Source organism: Hoplias malabaricus, chromosome 4 (assembly GCF_029633855.1).
Source record: "Hoplias malabaricus isolate fHopMal1 chromosome 4, fHopMal1.hap1, whole genome shotgun sequence".
NCBI classification, from domain to species: Eukaryota; Metazoa; Chordata; class Actinopteri; order Characiformes; family Erythrinidae; genus Hoplias; species Hoplias malabaricus.
Window position 1 is genome coordinate 53,785,912 of NC_089803.1, and position 16,317 is coordinate 53,802,228.

The 16,317-nt window shown below is 40.2% G+C and overlaps 1 protein-coding gene across 1 annotated transcript in view; it reads right to left on the reverse strand.

The window, feature by feature from the left end:
• Window positions 1-4,242: 4,242 nt before the first annotated feature.
• arhgef39 (Rho guanine nucleotide exchange factor (GEF) 39) overlaps window positions 4,243-16,317 on the reverse strand; it is a 54,494-nt gene continuing 42,419 nt past the window's right edge. The window contains exons 9-12 of the mRNA XM_066669146.1: window positions 11,784-11,872; window positions 6,568-6,697; window positions 5,920-6,047; window positions 4,243-5,203 (exon numbers count right to left, since the gene is read on the reverse strand). Coding sequence (XP_066525243.1) covers window positions 5,164-5,203; window positions 5,920-6,047; window positions 6,568-6,697; window positions 11,784-11,872 — 387 coding nt within the window. The 3' untranslated portion in view covers window positions 4,243-5,163. The remainder of the gene's footprint in view (window positions 5,204-5,919; window positions 6,048-6,567; window positions 6,698-11,783; window positions 11,873-16,317) is intronic.

Consider the following 16,317-nt stretch of genomic DNA (forward strand, 5'->3'; position numbering starts at 1 on the left):
AAGCTAAAAATTGTTTTTGTTCTTTTGTCAGTGAAAAAGAAGTTCGAGTAAAATAACACTTTTCTGGATATGAGGTTTGCACATCTTAAACATCCTGCTTAACGTGAGTTTTAATCTGTGTTTATGGGTACCTTTCATTTACTGAATTTTCTGTCGAACGTTCCCAGGCCACTGTGTACAAGTCAATTTAAATACGACATAATTTGCAGAGACCAGAAAATCAGGAGCAAAATATGGAAAAAAAAATGGTCTGAAGATGGCCCGTAAATCAAGACCCAAAGACCTACCAAAACTTTCCTCATAAGATAAACACAAAGGTAGGCCATTAACAAGCACCTCTTGCTTTAGATGTGGAAATAATTACCAGGTAATTCATCAATTTTCAACTGGAGGAAAAAAAAATAAAACAATCAGTGTAACATTCAGACTATGGCCTGAAAGTATGTTCAGCTGCAAAGAAGAAATAGACAAAAATCATTTGCAAAAAAAGAAACGAATCTGCTGGTGTTCTCAAAAAATCAGAACCCAGAAATCACTAAGTGTTCGGGATTACGAAACAGAAGACACATTTAAGCTTCTAAAACTGAGCTTTGGAGGTGTGGAACATTATCTCTTCAGATTTATTTTTAAAACTAGAGTCCGTTATAAGCCACGGACACTGGAATAGTTTGTAGAGGTGCCGTAGGACTGTTCTTTCCGTTATGTGGTGCTGCCACCTCATGGTCAATATAATTAGGACAACAACGTAATTTAATTCAAAGTAGATGCCCTTTTTAAGAAGTGAGTTCAGCTAGTTTAAGGCAAACCCCCCGTGTAAACACACAGCTTGTGAAATCTCTTGGCTGGAACACTATTCAGTATCTTTGGGGCAACATTAGTACCTAATTAGTACCTCACTAATATTTATTCGGCTGAATACTGTTGAAACCTGACAGCAACATTTCCAGCATCTAGTCGTAAGGTGTCCCAAGATTAGCCACTGCTGCAGCAAACAATATATTTTGCTTTCTGTGTAAGACAGTTGCACCATGGGAACTTCCAGATTGTAATTCGCCAACACCTGCAAACAAAAGCAAGCTGTATATGTCTACTGTCGGCTTCGCTTACCACAAATGAGAGCTAACAGGTGTGGAAGAGTTTGAGGATATAAAACACTAAAGCAAACAAAACATGTTTGTCGAGGGAAATTGATCTAACAGTAGGATATTGCAGTCAAACAAACACTACACACCTCAAAAGACTAAGATCAACATCACAAAGACATTATTATTGTCTTTACATTGACACACATCCAAATAACCCGCTTCAATGGAAAATAACAGCCTTCTGTAATTTCAGGATAAAAACTCAACCAGGAACAGTCCTGCACCTTCACATTCAGTCAGTATTCACAGCTCTATGAATATGAAATTACTCCCTGCCTTTATCCACACTTACCCCTCTGTCTGCTATTCCAGAACCTCAGTCCACAAGTTGGCAGCATTGGTTCCTTGGGTTTATGACATAAGAGACCCTGGGTGTCTGAATTTGCCTGTTTGAGGCAGAAATGTTTCAAATCAGAAATGCTCACCCTGCCATTAAGCACTTATTTCTCTCATGAGACGTCTACGCCCGCAGCCCTGCACCTTTTAGTGTTTTCCCCACTCCCAACAAACCTGAACCAGTTAATAAGTTTAAGAAAATATAATAGAATAAGGACCTGCATGTGCTACTTCAGGGCGGCACGGTGGTGCAGAAGGTAGTGTCTCAGTCACACAGCCCCAGGGGCCTGGAGGTTGTGGGTTCGATTCCCGCTCCGGGTGACTGTCTGTGAGGAGTTGGTGTGTTCTCCCCGTGTCCGCGTGGGTTTCCTCCGGGTACTCCGGTTTCCTCCCACAGTCCAAAAACACACGTTGCAAGTGGATTGGTGACTCGAAAGTGGCCGTAGGTGTGAGTGAATGTGTGTGTGTCTGTGCTGCCCTGTGAAGGACTGGCGTCCCCTCCAGGGTGTATTCCCGCCTTGCGCCCGATGATTCCAGGTAGGCTCTGGACCCCCGCGACCCTAAATTGGATAAGCGGTTACAGATAATGGATGGAATGGATGTGCTACTTCAGATTAAAGGGATGGTTCATCATCTGTTTACAGTCTCAATTATATATTTTTAAAACTGAAATAATGAAAGTAACTGTATTTAAAAAAAATAAAACAAAAACAGTTCTTCAGTCAAATATTCAGAAAATATGAGAACACCTACTGTCACTGTGACTCTAAACAAGGAACACCAGTGTAAAGACTGGATGGTAAATATCAGAAAGTGTTCATTAAAGGTTTTGTTGGCAAATAAAATAACTTCAACCTGCTTGCTGCTGTAGCATCGAGGTACATATACAGATATAAACAACAGCTATGACTTCCTTCTCAAAAGCGATGATGACAATACAGAGATGACGACTTTGGATTGGTGGAAAAAGACCAGGAACTGCTGTTTTCTTGAAGGACCAATAAATAAGTAACCCCCCCCCAAATCTACACAATTCATGTGAAAGGCCTACCATTCAAAAAGCAGATTTTCACCAAAAGCTTCCATTGAGTGTGTTGCAGACATAAGTATAAACGAATTTGCAAATTTAACCAACAGACATATGGTGCATGGTGTAAACGACAGTGATTGGTCATCAATGTCCTAGAAGAAATGAGTCATGGATGTCTATGACTTATGATACATGGCTAAAAGTTTGTTAACACACGTTTATCCAGGATTTCTACTAGGATAAAGATTATGAATAACAAAGTCTAAGGTAACAAGGGTTTACCATAGATACCGGGACATTGTTATGATGATTTGATAGCATTCATTAGCATAAATCAGTGAGGGATAGTACTGATATTAGATGATTAGTTCTGGATCATAAGCAACAATCCAGCTCATCCCATAATTATTGGTTGACGTTCCATCACTCAAGAGAATGCAGAACCACTGCGTCACAGCCCAGTGCCGGGGGTGATTTATGTTCCTTAAGCTGATGTCTGGAATTGGGCAGTGAACTTTGGCTCATCTGCTTCTATTCTACTGACTATGCTTTTCTGTGGCGTTAGTAAGGGCAGTGAGCGTAGGGTCGAATACACTGTTACCCCGGCAACAGTGGGTTCTCGACAAATAGCTGAAGTCTACATAGACATACAGTGTATAATGAAAAACATAATAGTGTATGGTGTAAATCAGACTCCGAGGTTCGAAGCCTGCCTGAAGTACCTGCTTTGACCAAAAGAGGGCACTCTTGCACATGTAATGCATCTCAAGACACAAACTGATTCTTTTACGGAAGAATGCGGTTTCTGGGTCACGTGGAGTAAACAGGACCACACTGTATACCTACAACACGGTAACAAGGTGAACTCCCCCCACCATCTTAAGTCAATATAAACAGCTTAGCAGTGTGCAAAATTTGAAATAGTTTTTATTGTTGAGTATAACCAACCAAATAATCAAACCAGCATGGTAAAGCATTAGCCAGGAATTAACAATGATTTTTTTGGTCATTTTTAATACCACTAATCATTAACCAAGTCATCACATCAAGAGAAGTCTGTGAACTCTCCCCATTATTAACTAGTGTAACAATCATCATTAGCTATAAGACTCCTAATACAAAATGGAAGGAGTGTGCATTAAAAACAGGGGAGTACGTTAAAAACAGCAGCATGTTATAAACATTAATATGAGAAAACACATAGGATGTAAAATTTATGTTGGAAAATCATAAGCAGCAATGCATTTGGAGTATTATCATCATAATTAAATGAGTAACAAAATTAGCCAAGCTTGCTCATAACAAATCAGTAGCAATTATCAGAGACCACCCCATTCCAGTAGTAAAATAAAGAATATTAGTATCTTCACATACATATTGCACTATATGTCCCACACTACACTGTAAATACATGATATACTGCTTGGTGTTATATAGTTACGTGAATGTAGAGTTGACGTATTAGTTTGCCATAAGAAAATAAGAGAGAAAAAAAAAGTTAACTGAATACACATTGATAGGCGAAAAACATTAACATTACAGCTGGACAAATGAATATTTATCGTAGAAATAAGGATGCACTTATAGGGACACTGTAGTTCTGCAATTACAGAGTGTAGTCTATTTGTTGCCCTGCAGACATTATGAGTCCCCTTTCTCCCTGTTTTCAATGGTCAGTACCCCCACAGGGCAGCTATAATTAGGGTGGTGGATCATTCTTAGTGACACTGATGTGGTGGTGGCATGTTAGTGTGTTTTGTGCTGGTATGAGTGGATCAGACACAGCAGTGCTGCTGGAGATTTTAAAAGCCCTCAGTGTCACTACTGGACACCTGTATGCAGTGCCCTGTGTCCACTGATGAAGGGCTAAAGGATGACCAATACCAGCTGTGCAGCAACAGATCAGTACTGTTTCTGACTTTACATCTACAAGGTGAAACATCAAGGAGGGTGTGTCTAAGAGTGGGCAGTGTGTGGACATACTGTTTAAAAACTCCTGTGTCTGATCCACTTGTACCAACGCAACACACACTAACACACCACTACCACATCGGTGTCACTGAGAGTGAACCATTACCCAAATAATATTTGCAATGTGGTGGTCCTGGTCATGGAAGAACAGGGTGAAAGGGGACTAACAATGTATGCAGAGTAACTGACGGACTACAATCTGTAATTGCCAAACTGCAAAGTGCACCTATATGGCAAGTGGAGCTGATAAAATTGACACAGAGTGTAGAAAAAAAGATGATGACTTTAATTTTATGGATGATCAGTGTAAATGTTACGTTATATGCAATTTTTAAGGTTTAATGTTTTCGGCACTTAAACGAGTCATGTCACTATGATTGAACACACTATACTTGAAGAACCACATACTAGAAATAATGGGTTAAATAAGGGTTAAAGAACCCTTAGTTTGGTTTCTGTTCTTTGGCATTCTGAAAAAGATCTAAAATAATAATAATAATAATAATACATTTCAGAGGAAATCACTCTTAAAATGTCACAAATAAGCCCCTGCTTTTTTCATGTAAAATGAAGGGCAGTTGTAACGTTACGCATTTTGCCATGCCTCAGCTTAATCCCCAGCTCTTTCACTTTCAGTCTAGAGCCTCTTGCGGTAAATGATGAAGCAGTTTCTCAATCCCCTCAAAGAATGACACAACTCGAGCCGGAGGACTCCTGGCATCTGTTTCAAAGGTGAAAGATTCATGACAGATTATGCTCCAAGAAGCCTTACATCAGACATGATGGGCAAAGAAGAAGATGAAGGAAATGGTACAATTAAGAGCACTGTATTATGTGCAAAAGATAAATACATTTAAAGAAAATAAAAATAAATTAAAAAAGTAAGTGATACTAAAGTAATAATCAAAATAGTTATTGGAGAGATGTCTGTATGAATAATACAACTCAACTTGTTTCTAGACAGGCTAAATTTTTCAAGCCTTATTTGTTTGTGTTTACCTGGCATTTAATGTTGATTACATTCAAGATATAATACATTTTTTTAATAATTAACAGTTATATATATATATATATATATTTGAAAAAGCGCAACGTTTATGATGATGAGTCTGTTATAATGTGCATTTTGTTAAAGCGAAGTGAATCCTCCTGCCGATATCTCTTACAGAACTAAGCCTGACAAACACATGTTTGCCAAAATAATGTTATCATATATTTTTTAAAAGATTTTCTTGATCATCTTTTGCTTATGGACCACTATGGCATTTGTTGTTATCAGTTAATGTCTTTTTCTTTTTAAGAAGGACGATTATTATCTCCACCACTTGATTTATCACCACTATAATAAACAGATTGCTGGATTAATAAAATAACATATCTTAATAATAGGAATATAACTCCAAAAGTTAATATGACACTTGAAAAGCAAATGTTTACCTTTCAGTAGGAGCCTCAGATAGCTTTAACTTCTTGGAGGAGCTGGCAGCACTGTCTCCAGCCAGGGGTCTGGAGGTGCTGCTGCAAGGTCTCTCACTGCTTTCTGGCATCTCCTCTCCCACCTGCACCTGTCACACATACACATGTCCAAAAGTTAATAGACACTCCGAAATTAGTGACTTTAAGGTGCACTCTTAATTGTGTTCAAACAGTTTGTTTACTCCCTATGGAAAAGTATTTATTGACATGGGATGCTCTGAAACAGCTGCACATGAGACTAATATCACTGTGCTCAAGCCCAAGTGTCTGTCAGAGGGATAAAATGCCAGCCAGCACTGCTGTGGACCCAGTATTTTTGGGACGAACTGAAAAGTCTTTTGTGATCCAGGGCTAATCATCCAAAGTCAGAACAAGACCACACTATATGCCATAGATTCCTCAGAGTTACTGTCCAAATATCTAACTGACTGCTTATTAATATTTTTATTTACAGAAGGAATGTTGGTTGAGATGTGTACACAGTTTATTGGCCAACACAGGCTACATTTTAACTAATAACAGAGGAATCTATTGAAAAAGTAGCTTTAAAATACAGCATAGATTTCCAAAAAGTCTCTGGCAGAGTGTGTTGAAGTGGGTGACACTGACCATTGCCCTCTTCCGTCCGTGGGCTTGTGAAGTGACTGCCGGACTCTGCTGACCATCCGAGGCAGAGCGGAGGGGCTGACGGAGGAGTTCTTCTCTCCTGTGTACCACTGTGTTCTTTGACTTCAACTGACTGCCAGGAGGGTGACACAAAGAGAGTCATTTAGTGTTGTGCAAAGTATAGGAAGCTCATTGCTTTATTATTAAACACTGCAACATGACAATTAGTTCAATGCTATTTCAGTGCAGATTCCTAATCTATAAATCAGACTAATACAACAGTATAGGAAATTGTATGCAATGAGCACGGATATAGAGAAGAGCTAAAACATATAACCAGACCTCTATTCAAAACATAAAACCTCTATTTAAAATATTTAAGAACAGACTTCTATTTGGGATCAGGCATTTTTAAAATCCATTCAACGTGAAGAGGCAAAGCAAATCCCCAAATTAGACTTACATTTTCAGATACCACTATCTTCCCATTATCAACATCACATATATGACATGCATGTTCACTGGTGGCTTTAGATAGTAAATAACATGGCTATACTTCTGCTGTATACTTCACAATGCTTGATCGTTTCCATGAATGTATGCTTCACTACAATGAAGCTTTCTGTGAAACATTAAAATTACATAGATATTTATGGAAAATCATATTAGACTCTCAGGATCGAAATCAAAATTCTTATCTTATCCTCCAGAAAGGACAATGTAAGTTCTTCTCATAGTCTGTGTAAACATGTTTGTGGGTATCCAGGGAACGTTCTGGATGTGGAGGAGTAAATGTAAGTGTGTGTGTGTGGTGTGTGTGTGTGTGTACATGGAGTGTTTGGGATCTGCAGGAGTGTTTGGGTACATGAACAAACTAGGGTAAGTGTTTGAGATGTGGAAAAAAAATGTGTGTAAGTGTTAGCAAGGAGAAATGTTTGGCATGTGTAGGAGTGTGTGCAAGTGTGTGTGTGGGTTTGTACAGAGGATGGCTGGGAGTATGTTCGACCCTGGGGTCTCTCTGCTATGTTTCCTCATCCTGGCACTGTATCAGTGTCCTGCGATCAGTGTTCAGTTTTCTCTTAAGGCTGCACTGCATCAGCTTTTTCCACTTTAAGTGACAAAAATCACTGATCTAAGAATGGGGCTGTGTGTGTGTGTGTGTGTTCATGTAAAGTGGGGTCCACAGGACCACTTCTGAAAATACAATATATATTCTATTATTGTTAATTTTATTACAATAATTTTCATTGCAAATGATATTATCACAGTACAAACAATTGAGTAATATATAAATTTGAAACGTGATTTCAGAATTCCTTGTTATCTGTTGTGTCCTTTATGCTTTAACTGCTTTAACTCCACAAGTTTCTGCAAAAAAAAAAAAAAAAAAAAACCCAGCGTCTCTGAATATGGGGTTGAGTGGAAGATACATATTTATTTATTAACTTTGACCTATTTGTCCTTAAAGGACTAGTGGCCTAACATTTCTGTTTTTTAAAGATCCTAAATATATATATATAAAAAAAACATTTTTAAATGTGGATTCAGACCTTAAAACTCTACTGTATTCGCGTGTTAGAATCTGTATCAGGCTTAAAATCATCTCCAATATCAACACTTCTTCAGATCTTCAGACCATTGCTTGGACTAATTAATATATAAAATGGTATATCCTTAATTAGACTTTTGCTCTATCAGCTATAGCTATCAAAAGCCACCAGGGTCACAGCTTCTCTAAGCCTGCTCCGAGTCAATAATCAGTGATATTAAAGATTAATGGTATGCAATAACTAGATATAAGCAGAAGGATCGGATTTCCCAACTGCTAGCAATAACAACAACAACCTTATCCTACATTAACAGCAGACATCCGATAGCTGCGGATGAAAGGAAACGATTTTATTTGGATTACTGATAATCACTGAGAGTATGGATTCAGAAAGGCAATAGCCAGCTATGTGATATGGATCAGAGGCATGGTTCTTGAACAGAAAATTGAGTAAGTGACAATAAGAAAACAACAGCAGATTAGTCTGTCATGTTTTCCCGGAGCAGATCTGTATATTGATAAATGCTAAAAATGACCAATCCCAAGACTGAGTGCAACAAGTTTTTCTTGTGGCCTGATATATCTCTTCATTAGAGCAGCTGTATCACAAAGTCATTTAGAAGGATTCCGCTTATTGTAACCTGAAATCTTACTTGACTACTTTTTCAACAGGTCATTAGCTCTGTGTTTCTCCATCTCTTTTTCTTGACCATTTTTAATGTCTGGACTCTGGTCTTCCAGAATTTAGACCAATGACTTTCACTGAAGTGGTGATTGCCAACAGGCTGAATCTGTGAGGTCTGCAAGCCAAATAAAGCACTAATGAGGGGACCTTTAACTTCAAGACAACTTTGTAAAATATGCTGATATTAATATCTGTACATGGACGGTGTAGGATTGAATTTATAACAATTGACTTTCTAAAACCTACTATTAGGGGCCATACAATTTTGTTGTTTCATACATTATGACCTAATTGCAACGTAGGCAATACTATAGAACTAATGTTCTGACAACAGAACAACGCCCCCCTGTGTGTTCATTGAGAAGCTCCACATTTTTTATTTTATTATTATTATTTTTTTTTTCATAGTACGTTTGAGCGAGAAATTGACAGCCGTTTGTATGTGGGTTCAGTTTAACTTGTCTGTAGGTTTTTATTCACAGTCTGAATTACCACAGAACTCATTGGTAACGTGAGCTTTCGTTCTGTGTTTAACTTTATGTCGTTAGCGGTTTCTCAAATTTGAAGCCAGTTCCACCTTAAGCAATAACTGCATAAATAAGTCAATATTACCCACCTATGGAGCAGAAATAGAGCAATATCCTCATCTCTGTTCACGCTTTTTAAAGTTCGGAGGTGTCTCCACTGTCTGAGCAGCCTGAGCCTTTTAGAGCCCCTTTTTCCAGCGTGTAAACAGAACGGAGAGCTACCAAATGGTGAGAAAACTTTCTCTGAAACATTCATTCATTTATTATCTGTAACCACTTATCCAATTCATGGTCGCGGTGGGTCCAGAGCCTACCTGGAATCATTGGGCGCAAGGCGGGAATACACCCTGGAGGGGGCGCCAGTCCTTCACAGGGGAACACAGACACACACACATTCACTCACACCTACGGACACTTTTGAGTCGCCAATCCACCTACCAACGTGTTTTTTTTTGGACTGTGGGAGGAAACCGGAGCACCCGGAGGAAACCCACACGGACACGGGGAAAACACACCAACTCCTCACAGACAGTCACCCGGAGCGGGAATCGAACCCACAACCTCCAGGTCCCTGGAGCTGTGTGACTGCAACACTACCTGCTGCACCACCGTACCGCCCTTCTCTGAAACATTTTCTTTTGTATTAAAAACCCAAATATCGTCTTTAAGTAGATTATTCTGAAGTAAGAACCTCGTTCACAGGGGAAGGAAAAAAACAAACAAAAACAAAAGAAGCTGTATTACTGCCCCTAACTTTACAGTCCAGATTGATTATTTTTCATATGTTTTTTTTTGGTTTCAGGCTGCAGCAGCACCACAATATACACGTGGGTGTTTTTGTGTTGATTCAGAATTTTGCAGGGGATACAAGGGCTCTGTTATTCTCAGATTTGGTGCACACTTGAGTAAGGGTGGAGTGTTCACAACTGTCACAGCACACCAAACTAAAGAAAAAAAATTTGACAGGTACATGCCTAATAAGGTACAGTCATATGCAAGTTTAGACACCCCTGCTGACACCTAAATTACATGTCTTGTTGGAAATAGATTCTTACACTACAGGGAAGAAACTTAAATTTTCTGCATATTTAAACAGACTGGTCAAAATACAGCAGAAAATATAGCTTTAGCACAGGTCAGCCTCATTGTGGGCATTACAATGTGCAGAAGTGTGTTCTATGAAGATGTGCACTTGAGCTTCTCAAATTTTGTTGGAATAAACCCTCCTGTCTCAAAACTGGGCAGCATTTTAGAAAAATAAACATTCTGCACTTAAAGGAACTCATAGGTTACGATTTTATTTAATAATAAAAAAAAAAGATTATAAAATTCAGAAGATTCTTCACCATTCGCTAGCTCTAAAGTGTTAGTGTAAACGAAATCAGTGCAATGTGTTTACAAAGCCCCTGTGTCTGTAAATGAATGGAAAAAAAAATAAATAAAGGCTTGGTACATTCAGTTAGTTTTTTTTCCTCTCCCTCTCTCTGCTCATGGCAGAGGCATCTGGAGTGATTTTAGACAAGAGACAGAACCCCAAAGGGTGAAAAGCATGAACCAAAATGAGAATTGTTCTATTCCTGCTCCATATGTGGGTGATATTGACTAATTTGTGCTGTTTTGGATCACTTAAGGTGGAAAGGTCTCCAAACTCAGGAGACAGCTAACTGTGATACTGAAAGTGCTAAACAACGTGAGTTACAAATGAGTGGTAATTCAAATAGTGAATAAAAACTTACAGGTAAGTCAAACAGGCAAGTCTTTATTTTCCCGCAAACATACCATCCCACCTTAAAAGACGCAGAGCTTAGAGCTGCATTTCCCCACAACTGTAGAGGTTCCCTTTAGGTTAAATGCAAGTTAATGTAACACGTCTAAAAATACCTCAGAGCATTTCTACTGACACAGAAATGTTAGCAAATTTGATATAACATTTTGTTCCAACAGTGACGACTTGTCCAATGCCACTTGACCAGGGCTGCACAAACTTTTGCATACAACTGTAGGTGTGGAAGTGTCCTTAAACTGGGCATCTCTCTCTGTCTCTCTCTTTCTCACACACACCTCCTCCAGGTCGCCTCTGACCTCGGCCACCACAAGCTGTCCGGCTCAGTGGCTAATTGCGCTCCCCTGGGCTTGCGGGTTGGGCAGAGGGCCAGCAGTGAGGAGCTCCCCTGCTGTGAGAACTGCGTTACACTGACAGCCTCTGTTCCCCCGTCATTCTGACAGGCCTATAAACTAATTAGCCTAACCATGAGAGCTGGGCCTTCTCCCCTGTGAGGGGCTGGCCCTGCTGCTAACCTCCCTGTGCCCTGCGTCCTTTGGAAACAGAAGAAGAGGTTGAAGCTAAGCTAACCGTGACCCGACTCCTCTATAGGCTGTTGCTGCTGGGGAGGGAGGCAGCTTTGAGGCTTACAATTAAAGCAGACAGTGTGAAGGAATGGACAAAGGAGGCGCGTACCTGATGGCCAGGCAAAGGCTCCGGTACCAATCGTTAATGTCCTCCTGATCGCTGGACATGAGAAGGAGCTTGGCTCTGGCGAAGGTCAACTGGAAGACATAAAAGAAAGTGAAGAGAGAAACATGAGAAATAGATAGTGGCTGTAATAGAGAGAGGGAGAGAGATGCTGAGATGCAGGCAGTGGAGACAGTGTCATTTTAAGCTGCCTATAGAGCATCCCCCCCCCCCTCCCGCCCCAGGTATATGCCGGTCAGTGACCTGCTCATCTTTCTGCTTGTCTGTCCGCCAGACTTTGTCAAAACTCTTGCTTCATTACAGCAATCGTTCACCAGAGGGCAGCCCTGAATCACTAACACTGAGGAAAACACAGCGAGCGTGACTGGTGGTAAACGGAAGTGTGTGTGTGTATACACATCACCTACATGAGCTGTGGATTTGGAATGTGGACAGAAATCCAAGGCAATCCATTAACAAATGTACTTCTCAGTCAAACACAAGTTTGGGTCTTGACACAGAGTGCACGGCATGACCCTCTTTCCATTAATCTTTCAACATATTCACAATTAAATTATGACTTAAAGACCTTCAAACAGAGTGTGTTAGGATTGTCATTCTCAACTGTAAACAATTTACTCAGGTGCAGTAGTGTCATGTTTGTGATTGGAACCAGATGCCCAAACCCTAAAAGTTACCTCACAGAAAGTTTTTACATAACATGGTTACAATGCCTTATTACTAAGACACTGTTGTTAAGGAATTAAGATCTGGGTTTGCACAACAATACATTTTTTAACAGACATTCAAGCCAGACAAATACATGAAGGGTACTGTAAAGTATAATGGTCTTCAGAAAAGTTGAGACACTTAAAGAGGCAGAGAGAGAGAGAGAGAGAGAGAGAGAGACCTCTAGACAAAATAGCACACATTTGTGCCATTTTACACTACCCAGAGATCATTTTGCAGCATCCCACACTCGAGAAAGAAGTTTCTCTAGTTCTCGCTTCCTTCCGCTCCTCCTGCTATCAGCTGGCTCATCCTCAGAGTCAACAGTAATTACCATCACTCATCCCTGCTGAGGAGACTTTACCAAGAGATTACGCATGTCAAACAACACAATGGGCACCGTCCAAGCCCAAACAAAAAGGCATGGGCTTTATCCCTGAATAATTACAACCGGAACCCATTAGAGCGGATTATAATTGGGGGGCCTGGAAAATATTAAATGACCTTTCACATTTACCTGGGGCCATCGGAATAGAGGAAACAGCGGTGGTTACCGGCGGCATATCAATAATCAGCTCTAATCTTTATTACCGGCCAGGAACAGAATCCTAACGACCAGAAAAGAGAGAGAGAGAGAGAGAGAGAGAGAGAGAGAGTGTGTTGGAAGCACTAATGGATACCTGGTGAAAATAATGGCGTCCTCGTTAGATTTTAAGGGGGAGGATTGGTGGTGGTGTGGGGTGTTTCTTATTATACATTAAATGGATTAAGATTTCAAATGTGCCATCATCAAAAGTATTATCTAATTACAGAGTTCAGTGAGCGAAGGCCTGAGCCGGTGAGGAGCGCCGTATTAGGGGGCCGCCACATGGGGGACGGTAGGGCTTGATTTATGCACAAATAGATCCCGCTTCTATTGCCACGCTGTAATTAGGGATTTGTCAGGAAATCTGACCCTCTTAGGTAGAAATTACTTTGTATAATATGAACGGCGGTGCACGGATCCTTCTCGCCGCACATAATTTCACTTGATTATTTATACATCAAAAGGAATCTGTCATGGATGCAGAATAATATTCAAGGGGAAATGGGAAGGAGGGAGGAGTGTGGAGGGGTGGGGGCGCAGCACTCTAAAAGAAAGAAGGGAAAAGAAAGGGTGGAGCATAGATGAGGGAAAGAGAATAGAGGGAGGGGAATGAAATTCTTCAAATAACAAACATTCTCTCATCTAAACACATGGAGAAGGGCAAAAAAAAAATGTGCGTGGCAGAAATTTTCATAGTGCCTGCTTTCCTTTTTTTTTGGGCTCCATAATGCTCAGTACCTCTTTCTCTTTCTACTACTTCTTTCAAACTTTGCATATAGATTGCCATGGCATTTCCAGCTGTCAAATTTAATTTGGCTTTAATTCTTCATGGCATGGATGAGGAGGGGCCTGAGAGTGCTGACAGTCTTTTTCCTCTCAGCTCCAGGTAGGAAGGGGGGAGTGCACCGAGGATCAATAATGTGTCCTTATGAGAAATTACGCCTAATGCTATTGAGTATGCATTTGAGCCCTCAGTGGGATAACAAGCTAATGAAATGCCATTTCTTGCCATTAGATAACGTGCAGCAGCAGCAGTAGTTCTGGCAGGAACACAGGCAGCAGGGACAGAGGAAAGGAGAGGAGAGGAGAGAATGGAAGAGAGAGTGGTGACACTGTTTGAGGAAGATGTATTTGCTGGTAGGTAGGAAGAGATGGCTCTCTGGTCTAATCTGATGGAGTAGTGAAAGAGCATTCTCTTTCTACCTCACAATGAATGCTTAAGCTGTCCATCAGCAAGCTTTAAGAGATGCCAAAACCATACAGCACAACAACAACACAGCACATGGGCCTGATGGGTCTCCAGCACCACTTTGAGAGGCCCCACTAGAGCAAAGAAGTCTTTAACTTTCATTATGTAGTGTACTGTGTGATAAATCAGAGACAACCCTTCATTTCACAGATTTAAAAAAAACACAGGAAAATACTTAACGGACAATCCATTTAAATGTAAGCATTGTGTGTGTTCACTGCTACCTTTAGAACTCCTAAGTAGCATTTTCTGCATCTTACACTCCACATAATATGTTTTATCTCTGTCTTGTTCTCAGCAATAACTTCACCACAGCTACACTACCTTTCAGACCCACATCACCCAGTTGTCTTTTCAACCCCTAAATTTGCCCCAACTATTAACCTTTTATTGGTTCTTATGTGGAATTACTTGTCACTGTACAATGTACAATGAAATGTGTCTTCCATATTTAACACATCTGTGGCAGTGAAGACACACACACACACACACACACACACACACACACACTAGTGCACTAGGGGCTGTGAACACCAAGCCAAAGCAGCGGGCAGGCATCCCCGGTTTTGTGATTCAGTGCCTTGCTCAAGGGCACTTTAGCCATGGATGTTCCTGCCAGTCCTGGGGTTCGAACCAGCAACCCTCCGGTAACAAGCCGGTTCCCTAACCATTAGGCCAAGTCTGCCCCATAATTTATATGCTGCATGGTTTTGAGCAGTCCCATTTTCACCGTATCTTTAAAATACACTTTCATATTTAATTCCAATGTAAAACATTTCACAAGGCACCTGAGCTGTGTGTAGGTAGTTTCTTGTGTCAATGTCTTTTTGAAGGAGAATAATGTCAGTGACTTCTCTGGGAACAACTTTGACTGTGAGGACAGCTGTAAAGATCGAGATGGAAAAGTTAAAGTGGCAGTAGATGCACAAAAGATTGCACAAAATACTCATTTGACATGCTTAGTTTTGGGGGCTTTTCTTGAATTTTAGTTTAATATACACCAATGAGGTCAAAACATTACAGCAACTAAAAGGTAAAGGGAATAACAGTGATTAACCCATTACAATGACACTGAAAGCACTGAGATGTATTTGAGATAGCTAGAGGGTAACTCACTCAATGTAAAATGTAAAAAAGAGGTGCAGATACGCACTGAGCCTTATGTCAGTACTCTGTGTGCTCATGGATACAGACTGAACAGAGCAGTATTATTGGAAAGCGTGGGGGCAGCGTAGCTGAAAGTTCAAGCAAAACAAAACCACTGATAAAATATAAAATAAGTGGGGAAAAAAAATCTGTCCACATTCAGACAATTATTTAATGGCCTCACAGTCCACCACCGTTTACACCACTGCCTCTTTTGCTTTTTTTTCCCTAGCACATTACCAGCACCTCTTCCACCGGTGCCATGTTGTTGTTTTTACAAACTTTTCACACTGAACTGCCGCCCTCTATTGAATGCATTTTTTAAAATCCACTCCAATGTTAAAGCCACATGACCATGTGCTGGCAGTGCAGGTTACAATGTTTGAAACGGATGTACTCAATTATGTAAGTAAAGGGTGCATAAATGAGCCTTTATGTACATGGATTTAATGTTATATCTGGCTGGTGTGTGTTTTCTGTTTTTTTCTGACATAAGATGTATAGCTTTACTGAAAGAGGACATATGAAAAACAAATACAAATCACATTTTTCAGTATATTTGCACATTAGTTTGGGGATCTGGGGCCTACCAACCCACAATCTATAAATCTGTAAGCAAGAAAACATAGGATACATCTAGTCATTCTAAATGTTGTGCTGCTCCTTAAGTAGAGTTTTCCCCTAATTCTAGAGTTTTATGAAGTTTCTCTAATCACAGCACTGGACCTGTGTTTGTGCGAGAGACATGTGTACTGATTAAATATGGGGAAAAAAACAAGAGCAGAGAAAAGAGAACCCAGGAAAAGTAGCTTTAAACCAGAGCTTCTGCT